Genomic DNA, 15,967 nt, shown 5'->3' on the forward strand with positions numbered 1-15,967 from the left:
TGTTCTCAAAGTAATTCACTCTGGAAAATTTCACACCTAACTAAAATGAAAAGGAATGGCATACATTTTTGTGGCACACAGGATTATAGTTCCTGATATCTGCAAATCATATGTGAGAGTTGGCAGTGCCATGTCATCCATCCACTTTTTGCCCACTGAAATATTTCAGGATGTTATGACCACAGTGACTGGAGTATTATCTTTTTGTATCAAGGCAATACTAGAACACATTTACTTCAGGATGTTGACCAACCAGTGACCTATTTCAAGCATGAATTGCCAAAAAATTATTTTATTCCCCTGGAACTTGCTGGCTTAATTATTCTGGAAACCAATTACAAAGCATGCAAAAAATGGCATCCGGAACAGGAAAATATAAATGCTAAAAAGAATAAACTGGCAACTAAATACGTGATGAAGTGCTGCGTCTGCCAGGATTCCCCCTTTTAATAGAAGTAGATGACGTCTCATACAGAGAGGAAGCCATAAAACATTAAGTGTGACTATTTTATTTATTTATTAAACATAATTTTAAAAAATGAAAATATGTATCATTCTCCAAATATGTTGAACAATCAATAGTCCTGACCTGTGCTTACATTTGGGAGTATGAAACAGATACTTTTGTATCAAGGGGGCGGGGAAGTATTTTATTTTGGCTTATATTTTGCCAGTCTTTTTATAGACATGCATCCATTGTTAGTTTCTCTTGAGAAAAACAAGAAACAATTATTTGTCTACCTTGAGTCTTTTCTTAAAATGTGCTTGTTCTAATTGTTTGCTTGTATGTGTACATATTTCTTTGTTTGCTGTGTATATATTTCATCTGTAGCATGCCAGTGCCATATATGTGAAGGATTTAATTGCTTGTTGTTTGAAATTCTGCTGAGATACTGAATGTCTTGCACCTACGCACTTCCCATGTGGTAAAACTGATAAGTCCTTTCATATATTTTTATCTGCACTAATTCTGAAAGGTGAAGGGCATGGATGTAACAAACCTATGATCTGTCTTTAAAAAGTGACTTTAGAATGTAGGCATTTGTCCATTACATGTCACGGAACAGAAAATGTTGAAGTCGGTAGTGCTTATTTAAAAAAAAAAAAATTAAAAAATTAAAAAATGTTGGGGCTCAAACATCCCCCTCTGATTTGGAAGTGTTTCCCTTAATTTATGAGATGTGAGGACTCTGTTAACTCAGCACCAATGTATTCTGTACTTGATCATGAACCCTTAAATCTGTTCTTAATATGTTCTAGAGATGAACCTTGCCATGGAAAATATATATCAGAGTTGAGCACTGGCATGAATTATACCCTCCAAGACAGACTTCTTTTCCCCTGTATGGGGTTTCCCTCACACGTTGCCTGTAGAATAACAACATTTAGGTCTCTGTGCAACAAGAGGAACGTAGGGTGTGTAAGATGCAGCACAGTGACAGTGTATGAAGAGCAGATAGCTTCAAGCTAGATCTGCACCAGAATTTCATTTGGGTTGGTATATTGGCTGCAACCGAACTCTTACCTAATTTCTGGAAAAAATGGTGTATCTAATTAAAGTGATTTGGAGCCATTTCCCTTGTTTCACTCTTGCATCACTACTAACACCGCAAAATGCAGTTAGTTTTTTCCTCAGTTTTGCCTCCCGTTCCAGTCCTTTCCTCCCCCCCCCCAACATTGCAAGATATGATAGGGTCTCTCACCATTGTGTTGCTGATTTAACAAAAAGCAATTGGTGTAAAATGAAGTCGCAGTGAAGGCCATGACTTTCCCTTCTCCTTGAGAATAGAATGTCACTCCTTTTTACTAATAGTCATGGCAAAGTAGTATGATCTTATGAACTCTTAGCAAAGATAATCTCAGATTGCTCACAATTTGTGTTGTCTTCCACATATGTCTGTCTTAGTACAACATTTCCTGTAATGATTCCGGTGCTAATCATCCTGTGATTATGAAGTTATAAAAAGTTACTCTTCAATTAAACCAATATCACCAGTGTGAAGGGTTTTTATAGCAAAGACTTTGTAGGCAGGAAGACAGGAAGCAGAAGAAACTACTGTTATATATCCTGGACTACTTTCCCTGTGCATGCTACAAGAATGTATTATTCTAAGATAATTTCTCTTCTAAGAATTGTAACTGCAGCATCCTTTCTTCCTAATTATTTTTTTTTATCTCTGTTATCTGCAGAAATTTCCCCATTACATACATTTTATTTTTTCAAATGTCAAAAGTTAGTAATGTATTCAGGTTTTTTTTGTTGATTTATTCTCAAAATTCTACCTCTGATATGCTGCAATCTTGGATTACTTTCTTACATTATTACGATTCCCTTTATTAGCAATACCCATTCTCAGGAGACTGACAGGATATTACTGTATTTCAGCATTTCTTCAGTATCAGCATTTAATGTTCTTGTTTCTCCTTTTAAGAACATTTATTTGCATGTTTATTTATTATTGAATAAATATAAACCACTTGACGAAATCTAAAAAGTTACATTGAAGTGGTTTACTACATAAAATGTTGCCAATACTCACATCTACTTCCAGCTTCTGATTGTGAATAAAATATTGGCATATAACATTTGATCCACATATTGGTGCAGATGCTTGATTAGTAAAATAAACAACTCCTAAGCACTGTTTGAAGATGTCAAGACACAAAAATGTATTACAAAATTATATCTCATTTTTGTAGAGATCATTGTTGAGGTTATATACTAGAAAACAATCTTCCCAGTTTCCATAAAATTCATATTCATTTGTTTGTTTAATTTTTATTCCACTCTCCCACCAACTGGTGTTCAAGGTGGCTTATTATAATAAAATAATTATAAGGATTTGATTTTCTTTTAAGCCTAGTTTAGTAGTCAATTTTCAAGAGGAAATTAAAACTCTGGTACAGCACTTTAAACAATTTGGGTATAAATTTTATTTATTTATTTATTTATTTAAAACATTGATACCTTGCCCTTCAATAATATATTCTCATAGCAGTTAATAATATCATTATAATTTCCAAATAATTAGAACTGATATCATGCTGTCCCTTTAAGTAAACATGCATCAAACATATTAAGATATGTTTAATATGTGGCAAGAGTGTTGGACTGGGAGCTGGGAGATCCGGGTTCTAGTCCCCACTCGGCCATGGAAGCTCACTGGGTGACTTTGGGCCAGTCACACACTCTCAGCCCAACCTACCTCACAGGGTTGTTGTTGTGAGGATAAAATGGAGAGGAGGAGGATAATGTAAGCCGCCTTGGGTTCCTTGCAAGAGGAATAAAGGCGGGATATAAATGCAATAATAAATAAATAAATAAAAATTAAAACATTTAAAGTAACCTTCCCCTTTTGCCAGTCCTCCTCTTGGTCATTCCATGTCTACACATTATATTTTTCTGCAGTTGGCCTGTTGGTCTATGTCATTATCATGTATGCCATACTGCATGCTACACCAGATGTCAAGAACCTACGTAGAGGAATTCTCAGAGGGCAGTATCCAACAATGTCATTCCACAAACTCAAAGAGCGTTAGCTGAGCTCCGCTGAATCTTTCTGTTGCGCAAGCGGTTGCCCATTACGCTCACACAACTGCTTACACAACAGGTTGCAAAATGGGTTGCACAAGAGTTATGCACAACAGGTTGCAGAACGGGTTGCACAAGCAGAATGCACAACTGCTTGTGCAACCATACTTGCACAAACATAAATTGAGTTGGATTCTTCTCTTGTGCATAGTTCAGAACGTAGTTTCAGAATGACACATTTGGATAGTGCCCAGAATGACCACTTCTGAGAAGATTTGTGTACCTTTTTTTCTGTGCTCACATAAGATCTGTTTAGCCAAAATATAGTTACTGACAATTCTAGATATTTAACTTTTTTCTCCATTTAGGGAAATAAGAACTCATTCATGTTTTGACATTTGTGGAGTCTTGGACAGTGCTGCTGTTCTAGTTTGAATTGTACATTATATTAATGCTGTATGCTTAAATATTAAATCCAGAGATTCATTGAACTTGTCTTACCTTATTAAACATGGGTAATAAATAATTTAACATCATTTACATTTGTATCTTCTTGTTAATATTCTCATCTGTTTACTAGGCAGGTATACCAATTTTCTCTGAACATTATTTCAAAGTATAGCATTAGTTTTAAAATTGTTTCTTTCTTAACCAAGCCTGTTTCTCCTTCCCATTAAGATGGTGCCTTATATAACTTCTGTACTGGGCTGTGTCAATCTCCAGAATCATTGAGAGAAGCTTTCTGGTAGTCGACCCATTTTTGTGGATTAGTCTCACTAAGTTACAGATTATTTCTTCTGTTAAGCTTTTCATTATAGCCCCCTATTCTAAGAGCCCGAAACCTGTTGCATCATGTTCGTTAGAGAGTTTATTGATCATGGTAAATTCATTCATCTTCTGTCTATAACTGACCATAAGATGCTTAAATAAAATGAGCAATGTTTTAGTCTTCTAAAACATTGTACCATGGAATAATGAAACATTTTGAACAATGAACCATGTACGTGTGTGTCTTCACATAGCTCCTAAATCTTTTTTTTAAAAGAACAACAGGAAGCAGGCTGATGGATTACATTTTTTAAAAAGTAGGAAGTCAGATATTTTAGTGCAAATTACATATGTTTTCAAATCCTTGAAAACAGTGAAGGTCAGTCAGGAAACTACTGTTAAGAAATTTTCCAGCATATGTGTAATGTTCAACAGGATGTATGCCTGACTATGGAAGCCTAATCTGTAATAATCAACACTAGAAAGCTTGTTGATTTGTTTTTGTGTTGTCTGGTCTGTTTGTGCTCTCTGGCTAGTCAGTGTCGCGGATGTACCTTAAAGTTCAAGGTTACCAACAAATATACTTCTGCCTTCCAGTATAAGGAAGCAACACTGATTTGTCTTCAGATGTTGCTGTTGCAATAAATTAAAATTCAGGAGCTAAATGTGACATCTTGCTTGGTTATTTAATGGAATGATTTACAAAAGGAATAGAAGTAAACAGTTATTACATTTAGTTCTTAGGACTAGTGTTATAAGATATGGGGTTACTGTAAAAATATGGAATATTTAAATATATTGTGCAGTTCAGTTTACCGAACAATCCTATTTGTGTCTACTCAGAAATAAGCCCTATTTAGTAAAATGAGGTTTTCTCCCTTACAAATGGGTACAGAATTGTAGTCCTTGGCTCCTGTGTGTTTATGGTAGTCTTTAAGGTGCCACAAGACTCTCGTTTCTGCATTTGAAATGGCTTTTATATAATGCCTCCCTTATCTGTGCTCTTCAAGCATGAGTTAAATCTTACTTCTGAAATATACACCTCCAAATATAAATACACACACAATTCATTACTTTCATTAAATCACATATCACTTAAATTTTAAAAATGCATCCACTTTTCAGAAACGTATACTTATGAATGGTTTCAGAGTTTATCTGTTTTTGTTGTGTGCTATCACAAAGAAACCCACCCCATGTACCCTCACATTATGAGTAGTAGCCAACTGGGGCCTTGTGTGCACAGCCAGCCCACTGGGCCCAGTTCACCTACACCCAGCCCTGCCTGCCCCAGTCCGCGTGCCGCTACGATGTAGCACTTCCAAGAGCAAGCCCCCAAATGAGCACAAACGCTCAAGCCCCTTCCAGAAATGAGCATTTTTTCTCATTATGGGGCTTGCCCCCAGAAGTGGTACATCATGGCCATGCACAGACCAGGGCCAGCAGAGCTGGCCATGTGCACAGGACCCCAATTGGATAGTAGCCAAAATATGTAATGACAATATTAGAGAATTTGAAAAGTAATGACATTTCCAATACTCTGAAAAGCAATACCTAGCAAGGCTTGGTGTTTAAAAAAGTAAAATATAATTTACCTTACCCTCCAACTGTCTGAATTTATCTGGACTTCCACAAATTTAGCAGATTCTTGTCTTCCGAAAATCCCAAACTCCAAGATTCCTAATTTTTAAAGCAGCAGCTAGTTACTGTTTTTTTGGCACAAAACATGCTGATATCAGCTGCAGTTGAAGTCCTGGGGTACACATCATATATGACTTGCATACCAAAGTTGTGCATTAACTTCTACAGACTTGATATTTTCACCTTTTAAGAGGTGCCAAAAGTTATAATTGTCTAAAAGCTATAATTGGAGATGATCATGTAAGTAAATTTTCTGTCTAAAGGTAAGAAACTGGCAAAAGTTGTATTCTTTTAAATGCAAATGTCATTTTATTCCTGCTTAAACTCTTCTACCCAAAGCACCAATGCTAAATACAAGTGTGATGTTTTAGCTATTGGCTAGTTCTCCTTGCTTCTCCATGTTCAGGGAAAGATGGCCGGAGGAGGGAATGAGAGACTATTTAGTTGTCTGCTGAAGGAGAGGAAGCTGCATTTTTTAATTAAAATGTGCAGGGCTGGGGAATGGAGTGCAGGAGGAGATCATTTTGAAAGTTTGTGCTGGGTTTTGCAATAGCAGTTAACTACCTGCATCCCATTTCTGTAAATTGAATGTACACACTCTGTGGTTGTTGACTGCTGGCAATGGTGGTCAAGTCAGTGCTTCAGTTTCTAAAGAAAATTGCTAGGGCTTTAAACTATGTGGAAGGGATGCCATATATCTGCAAACTCTACTTCCTAATTCCAAGTGTATGGGGAGGAGAGAGGCTGCAGTTGATCAGTGGCCAGAGAAAGCACTTCGCAGATGCCCAGGCAAACTCTTTATTACTTAGCTATTCTTTCTGCTTAAGAATTTTCTGGAATTGATGAATTGATCTTGGACTGATCACTTATTGTTGTGTCTTACCCTTTCTCAGCTGTAAATTGGAAATAAATGTCCTCGATATGGTATAAATGCATAATTCCTTTACAATATAGTGTACATGTGTGCACTTGGCTTGCTTCATAGTTGGTGACTTGCTTTATCTTCTTTTGTAATCTGGAACCATGTGGTTGCATGTAGTGTTAGTTCTCACTTCCTGCTCGTAGCATACTTGAGCCTGGATTGTGTTGGCCCTGATACTGTTTGCCAAGCCATGCCACTGGTTGGCTATACTGTGCCTATAGTCCTACCTATTCATGCATAGAAATGCCTCTGCTTCCTCTGTAAATATTTGATGCCTAGATTTTTTTGCAAAGGATTATTTTTCATGACCCATTATTTTAATACAATGTTCAGTATAAAACTAGAAGATCTTGCTGGATTAAATGAAATTGAATGCTGTTATCATTCCTTTTAATAGTGAGCCCAAGAGATCAAGTGCCTGTAAAGCCACCCAGAAGGCAGTGGCTTGTGCTTACTTGGGGAACTTCCTAGTTGTGCAGCATTATGTAAATTTGTGAATTATCTCCCATATTTTTTCAGTCAAGGTCTGCATTACCTCCATGGAAACTTGTTGGAGTCGATACACCAGCAATGGGCATAGCTAAAGCCAAAATTGCAGAGTTTCACACCTTTGTGCATGCACACACGCACATATGCACACATACACTTCTGCACGCATAAACGTAGGTCTGTGTTGGCATTTGTAGAGGAATTTTTTGGTGTAAAATTCCACAGAATGTTCAGGTTGTCAGGTGAAAGTTGCAGGGGATGGTGCGTGTGTGTGTGTGTGTGTGTGGGGGAGGAATAAAGAGAGGAGAGAGGAAATTGGCCTTGTTAAGCTCTAACTGTTAAGGTTCTAACAGCTTATAATAAATATCCTGGAAGTGGGGATTAGGGTTGAGGGAAATGCGCCAGAAAACTAAACTCCTCTCCCTGCACTATAATGGAAAATTTAAAGATCAAGGAAAGGAAAATGTCATCTTTTCCCTTCCCAGTGTTCAGAACTTTCTGATAGATGGTAACAAAACACTCACGTTTATGGCTGGCAGTCAGCCTCACACGTGAATCTTTTAGGTACAACAGCAAAAGGCTGTGACACAGTGGTAGAGCAATGGACCTGGATTTGGTTCCTGGCATCCCCGGGTAGCCTGGGAAAGTCTCTTACTGGAGAGCTACTGAAAGTCAGTGCAGAGTTGACGTTACTGAGCTAGGTAGACCAGTGGTCTGACTCTGTATAAGGCAGCTCCCTATACATGCCTAGGATTGTGCCCATAAAGACATAGGCCTGATATGTGTGAACGCATTTGTGGTGCATAATATGGTGTTTTGTTATATGGTTTTTATAACATATAACCCTGCATTATTGTTCTGAAGGAGGGCTTATAAAATTATTAAATAAATAAATAAATAAATACATGAGACAGTATCCAACAGTGTCATTTTGCAAACTCAAATAGCACTAGTGGAGCTGCACTGAAACTTCCTGTTGTGCAAGCGGCAACTCTGTGTTGTGCAACTGGTTGTGCAAGCAGAATGCACAATGGCGTGTGCAAGGCACAACTGGTGGCAGAATGGGTTGCACAAGAACAATTCACAGTGGGTTGCACAACCGGTTGCGTAAGCAGAATGCACAGCTGGTTTGGCAACTGCTTCTGCAACTCCATTTGTGCAAATGTAACTTTAGTTGGGAGAATTCCAGAAAAACGTCTATTTCTGCTTCATTGACTACGCTAAAGCCTTTGATTGTGTGGATCACAACAAACTCAGGCAAATTCTTAAAGAGATGGGAGTACCAGACCACCTTACCTGTCTCCTGAGAAACCTGTACGAGGGTCAAGAAGCAACAGTAAGAACCGGACATGGAACAACCGATTGGTTCAAAATTGGGAAAGGAGTACGACAAGGCTGCATATTGTCGCCCTGCTTATTTAATTTATATGCAGAGCACATCATGAGAAACGCCGGGTTGGATGAATCACAGGTCAGAATTAAGATTGCTGGGAGAATTATCAACAGCCTCAGATACTCAGACGATACCACCCTAATGGCAGAAAGCGAAGAGGATCTCAAGAGCCTCTTGTTGAGGGTGAAAGTGGAGAGTGCAAAAGCTGGTTTGAAACTCAACATTAAAAAAATGAAGATCATGGCATCTGGCCCCATCACTTCCTGGCATATAGAAGGGGAAGAAATGGAAGCAGTGACAGATTTTACTTTCTTGGGCTCCAAGATCACCACAGACGGTGACTGTAGCCATGAAATTAAAAGACGCTTGCTGCTTGGGAGGAAAGCTATGGCAAACCTAGACAGCATAGTAAGAAGCAGAGACATCACCTTGCCGACAAAGGTCCGCATAATCAAAGCTATGGTTTTCCCAGTAGCAACGTATGGCTGTGAGAGCTGGACTATAAGGAAGGCTGAGTCCCGAAGAATCGATGCTTTCGAACTGTGGTGCTGGAGAAGACTCTTACGAGTCCCCTGGACTGCCAGGAGGTCAAATCAGTCAATCCTAAAGGAAATCAACCCTGACTGCTCATTGGAAGGACAGATACTGAAGCTGAAGCTCAAATATTTTGGCCGCCTAATGCGAAGACAAAACTCCCTGGAAAAGACCCTGATGCTGGGAAGGATTGAAGGCAAAAGGAGAAGGGGATGGCAGAGGATGAGATGGCTAGATAACATCACCGATGCGATGAATATGAACTTGAGCACGCTCCGGGAGAAAGCGGAGGACAGGAAGGCCTGGCGTGCTATGGTCCATGGGGTCACAAAGAGTCGGATACGACTGAACGACTGAACAACAACAAACTTTAGTTGGATTCTTACACATTGTTCAGAACTTAGTTTCTGCTAGCGCAGCATCATTTCCTCTGATTGAATGATACCATTGGGTACTGCCCATGGGTCTCAGTATTCAGTCATCTCTTTGGCCTCATTGACTCACTCATGGCAAGCGTCAACATCTGGCATCCTCTGGCAGCTGCCAGGACCGCGGTATACACCCCATCAGTGCTCATCGCTGATATCTGTCTTGGGCTGTCTTAAAAAACAACACCAAAAGACACAACACTCTCACTGGCTCCCAGCTGCCATCTTTGTTTTCAGCAGTACTCGGGGGCATTACTCAGCTTCAGCCAGTAATGTATTTATGCTTGTTGTATTTACTTGTATAAGTATATTCTACACTAGTGATCAATACTCTTTTATTGTTTTTAATAAATAGTTTACTCTCCTTTTAAATCTGTGGTGCTATTTGGTTTCCCAATTTTTTTGTCTTTGAACTCTATAATATACGTTGGCTTTTAAACAATAACTTTTTTTTGTAATGTCACCTAGTAATGAAGGCAAACTGATGAACTCCAGATCTTGTACAGCTGGAATCATGTACTTAAGTCTTTTATATGTCTAGATTAAAAACTTGTGAAATGTATTTGCTTGTTTCCAAGTATAGATACCTACAGGTAGATGAATGCTTACTCACCCAAACTGCAAAACAAGCACCATTTATGGTGGAAGCTACCTCATTTATATTCTATATCTCGAGCATGCCTTATGAACTGTAAAATTTTGAAGAAGAACCTTAATTTTCTTTTTTCCTTAAATATTTGAAGGTTTAGATTTCAGAGTAGTAAATACTACATCATTGTATTTTATTACCACTTCCAACTGAGTGTCATTATGAGAACTATTGCTAAAAACAAGGCATTCTGGAAATCAGATGTATGTTTAGTACAGCAGGGGTTTACGCATTTTCACTTGGCTTACTAGCCAGCTGGACTATTGTGATCACCATTGATTAATCTTTTGGCTTTTGTAGGATGTTTAATCACTATCTACAAAACACTATCTACAAAAGCCAGGACAGAGAAATTACACATCCTTTCCTTCCTCTATAATTCTACATCAAGGGAAGGTAACATGCAGCCTTCTAAATATTTTGGTCTACAACTCCCATCTCTCACCATTGGCTGTACTGGCGAACACTGATGACAGTTGTAGGGCAAACCATCTGGAGGGCCACAGGTTTTCCACCCCTGATCTAGCCTGATGAAGAGTTCTGGAGAACTCAGGAGCATGCACAATCTTTTGTGGCATTTTGGTTGGTCCTAATAAAGTTATTGTTCAACTGAGGATTTTTATTTTTTCCTATCTTCATTTTTTATGATCTACAGCAATGTGATTCTAAATTGGGGAGCGGTGATGGTATATTATGATGTTCAACATATCCTGATGTTCAACCAGCAAGTTTCATTTTTGTTTTCTACTTTGTTTAGAAAAAAAAAATTCCCTTGATCTGGAGATCTCCTGGTCCCTTATACTACTTTGCCCATTCTCCCTTCATGACCCTTTGCATGGAACTCCCTCTCTCCCTCCCTGAACATGTACATCATGCCAGTTCTCTCTCCTTTCTTTCAAATTCCTTCCCATAACCCACCTTTTCTGCTTGGCCCTTGCTTATCTGCTGAATCCTCATTACCAACTGTAACTAAATTTTGAACACGTAATGCTTAATTTAGAACTTTTTTAAAAAATTGGGTGATACTCCTTTTTTCTTTGATTGTGTTTTTAATTTATTTTTAACTTATTTGTTTTATGCTGTGTTTGAATTAAGATTTTGTTTTAATGCAGGTTTTATTGTTAGCTGCCATGAGTACTATTCTTTGGCAGAATGGCAGTATATGAATAAAATAAATAAATAAAACAATAAGTAAATAGCAATGTCATTTGCCCACATTTTTTCCTCCATTCCTGGACTTTCCTTCCCTCCCTCTGTTGTTTTCCTGCTGTTTCTTTTCACTTGTAAGCTCAATGGGGGCAGGGACATGTCTATGTTATAATATAGTGTGTATATAGCCCTGTGAAGTGCCATGTATACTGATAGTGTGGCATACATAAAATAATAATAATTACCTATTTATCTAAACATGATCTCTCTCTCTCTCTCTCTAACTCTAACTAGAAGTTGGCTCACTGTATGTCATCTAAAGTTCAGTTATTCTAATCCTGTGAGTAACAATAATTTCAAAGGAAGCATGTTGATCTGGGCTAATAGTGTCTTGAGTAACTCAAGCATTAGAATTAAGGTATTTATTTTAGACTCTTACAGTCATCATAATCCATTGCAATGCATTTTTGTCACGTAATGATCAAAAATAGAACTGTTTTTACTACTTGTTTTAACCATAATTGCTTCCCTTAGTAAAGTAGTTTTCCCACACTGGGAGAGAAAGGGAAAATGACAAGCCAGGCAGTATTTCCTGAATACTGGAGGAGGAAGAGGTAGAGAATAACACCTAAGATATGCAAGAACATTGTGGGTTAAAAACACACACACCACTTCACTAAACACTCCAAAGTCCCATGGGAATAGAAGAGGATTATACATGCATGTTGCCCTCATGCTGACAGTCAACATTGGCAACAGAGGATAGCATGCAGGTATAAGCCCTCAGCCAGCAGGGACTGATACGCTGAAGTCCAGCAAGTCATCTTCAGTTCAGCCTGGAGTCTAAAGGTGTTGGGAGTGGCCCATGGAGGATATTACCCATCTCCAAGTCCAGTTTTGCCCCCAGCACCCTTTAAGCTATGAGGGTGATTGCCCTTTTGTCAATATCAGTAGTACACATATCAGAGGACAACTTGGGCTGGAAAGGTGCTTACCTGGAAGAAATTGTTACTTATTCCCACCCCCCAAGCTAGTAACTAATTATCAAGTTGTGTTTAGCTATCTTTCATTAAACAATTATCTTAATCAGTCCCAATCAGGCCGTTCAAACACAACAGTGAATATATTTTCAATAATAACTCAGTTTGAACACCATATAACATCAGCCCTGTGAAGACATGGGCAGAACTGGGACATAGGAGGTCTCTCATGTTCAGCATTGTTGTTCGTAGCTATTTTGTTTAACAGCAGTCTTACAGCCCACATATAAACGAAAAAGAATCCCAATGCAAACTCTTGCAGAATGTTTCTGCTTCAAATTTATTTCTGAGGAAGCTTTTCAGTAGGTTAATAGAAGGGAGTAACTATTTTAAATATCTTCTAGCTGTCTCCTCTTCCACTGTGCACAGACATTAGTTTGATCTTGAAGGTTTTATTCATAAAAATGATGGGGGAGAGGTATATCTTTTACATTTAATATAATAATTTGACAGTACTTTATACGTCCCTCAAAATGGGCTAAAAACTGTATAAATATGCATTCTCACAGCCATGAGTGTAAGAATATTAGAATTTAATAAAGCTTCTTTATCATGAATTCTGGTGACAAGGTGTTGCTACTTGTTACCGAATTGTACCTCTTTGGTTGAACAAACTATATGTAGTAATGTGATGTCAGTGGTACTTGTCAACACTTTAATATATAAGTGGAGCCTTAAAAGATCACTGAGGCTAAGCAATTAAATTGAAACCAATGTGATTTTACATAAATGTGTTCAGAATCACAAAGCGTAAACGAAGTGTTATCAAACATGATCACACCTGACAGCTACCACATGCACTTAATTATGCACTTAATTTTCAAGTCAGCTTGCAATTTCTGAAAATAAAACAAATTCCAGCAAAGAACAAATTCCAGCAAAGAACAAATTCCTAGAGGGGACTTCAGGGTTTAAACGCCAGCATGGATTTATTATTTATAACTACAGCAAACTCCCTTCTGCCTTCTTAGCAGCATTTGATTCATTAACACAACTCACATAGTACTTGGTTAATTTTTTCAGCCAGCTAATCTTCCACAGTCTCTTGCATAATTTGTGTTGGCTTCTCTTCAAACTCATAACTTCCCGTTTATCTTTTACAATTAAATTTGGGTAGATATTCTTTTCCCAGCACCAGCAGCCGGATGTATTCAGAGACCCGTTATGTAAAGGTTGATACGTTAAGCTTGGTTGATAAGTTAACCACTTGTCTGGCTCTTGGATGCATAAATAATTGCACAAAATGCCATTTGAGGTCATAACTGAGCACTGTTGGGGAAATAGGATCAAATATCCTGAAAAGGATCTAACAAAATATTTTAACCATAGGGAAATAATCATAGAGTAGTGGGCCAGCCTTAAAAAAGGGGAAAAAAAACAAACCAATAGTCATGGAAAAGAGAAAATCCCCGAGATGTAGCATATTGTACTCTTACCACAGATTTTCCTAAAGTGGTTCCAAGAATGTTAATTATTTCATTTTAACTTTCATTCTTCTGTTTTGGCAGTGCATTTATATCTTTTAAAACTTGTGTTTTCTTTTTTAAGGAATTCAAAACGTGCTGAGTCTATTCTGTGCAGTCCTTACAGAAAACAAGGTCCTCTTTCATTCTGCAAGTTTTCAAAGACTGAGTGATGCCTGTAGAGCACTAGAATCTTTAATGTTTCCTCTCAAATATAGGTAAGCTTTGTTGTACAACTCTGACACTGAGGAGCACGAAATCCATATTAATGTGAGCCATACTTATGTGTACATGTTGTTTTTCTGCAGACTCCCATGAACTGGTTGAAAATCAAGTGCTTTTAGAGAAATTTTGTAGAACAAAAATGTTGCTGCATATATTTCATCATCCAGCTTATTCTCTTTTAATACATTTCAAAGACAATTCAAAGAATGCTCCTAGAAATCTACTCTCATGTAAGATTCAGCATCGCAGTTGACATTTTGAAATTTTGTATTTCAATTCTGATTGGAAACATATTTTCTGATAAATTGTTCAAAGAGGTTGCTAACTGTAACAGAATGTTTTGATAAGTTTGGTAACATTGAAAAACATCCCTGAACAACATTACATTTTTCAGCCAAAAGCTAGAATTGAAGATAGCATAAAAAGAATATAATATTAAAAATTCCTAAGAACTAAATTTCTCAGAGCATGGAAATCTGAAGATTATTTAAAGAAATACTGTAGATTTCTATTAGATACTTCTTTAGTGCTCTTTTAACTCCCTTATCATCCAACCGTCAAAACTGCCTCCCTAGGATTTGGAGCTTTTGATGTATTTAAGGATTGTTTTATTGTTGGTTTTAATGTTGCTAGTGTTCTTCTTAATGTTGCTAAATCCTTTTTTGCCTCCCTTATTGTCTGATTGCATTTCTTTTCTGCAGGTTTGTGTTCTTTTTTCTTCTCATTTGGGCAACACTTCCATTTTCTGAAGGAAACCTTCTTTTCTCTAATCATTCTAACAACACTGCTTGTCAGACCCAGCCCAAGCCATGTTGCCACTTCAAGCGAGGTGGCAGTGCGGCCCTGCTGCTGGTGCCAGCGCTGCCCCGCTTCTTCTGGGCGGTGAGCAGCAGCAGCAGCTTCCTCCCTGCTTGCTGGCTGGCCACTCCCACCTTCTGCCCCAGCCATAGAGCTCTTGGGAGACTTGGCCAAAATATCACAAGAGGTCCTGGCTGCTCCCGCAAAAGTTCAGGACTTCTTGCGATATTTTGCCCAACTCTTCCAGGATTCCCACGGCTGGGGCAGAAGGTGGGAGCGGCCAGTCAGGGGGCCAGTGAGCAGGGAGGGAGGAGGAGCTACTGGCTGGCTGGTCAGCCAGCCAAGCAGGTAGGGAGAGAGGTGGCAGCCAGACAGGCAGCTGCAGGCCCTTTGGGTGCAGAGAGTGGTGCAATTCAGTGCTCTTCCCATTCCGAGACGCCTGATACGCCTGCATCAGGCTGCCTCATTATAGGATTAGGCCTGCTACTTGTTAACCATGCTAGTGACATCTTAGACTTGGTGCTTCCTTTCCTGACATGTAGTATACATCCTAATTGAGCTTCTGTTATTGTGGTTTTGAGTAACCTCCAGGCATTCTGGAGAAATTTGACCTTCTTGACTCTCCTTTTCAACTTCCTTTTTGCCAGTTCCATCATTTTGAGAAGTTTCCTTTTTTTGAAATGAAATGTGACTGTATTGACCTTCCTTGACAATTTTCCACTTCCAGTTTAAAAGCTGCTCTGCCACCTTTTGGATATTAAGTGGAAGCAATCTGGTTCAAGTGGAACCTATCCCATATTTTTAGGCTTGGTTTGTCCCAAAATGTTCTTCAGTGCCTTAGAAATTTAAATCCCTCCTCCCAACACCACTGTCCTATCTATGCATTGGGAATAGGGATGTACGAAAGTCACTTACCTGGTCCCGCAGCTTGCTTCG

At 38.5% G+C, this 15,967-nt stretch overlaps 1 protein-coding gene across 4 annotated transcripts in view; it reads left to right on the forward strand.

Moving 5' to 3' along the window:
* Positions 1-15,967, forward strand: part of SBF2 (SET binding factor 2) — a 388,549-nt gene that overhangs the window by 231,490 nt on the left and 141,092 nt on the right. For all 4 annotated transcript variants that reach the window (XM_084854235.1, XM_084854251.1, XM_084854241.1 and 1 more), the window contains exon 7: positions 14,094-14,226. In XM_084854235.1, the coding sequence (XP_084710361.1) occupies positions 14,094-14,226 (133 nt within the window). The remainder of the gene's footprint in view (positions 1-14,093; positions 14,227-15,967) is intronic.

This window comes from Heloderma suspectum, chromosome 1 (assembly GCF_057233095.1).
Source record: "Heloderma suspectum isolate Gila_16-S chromosome 1, 16-S_ref, whole genome shotgun sequence".
Lineage (NCBI taxonomy): Eukaryota > Metazoa > Chordata > Lepidosauria > Squamata > Helodermatidae > Heloderma > Heloderma suspectum.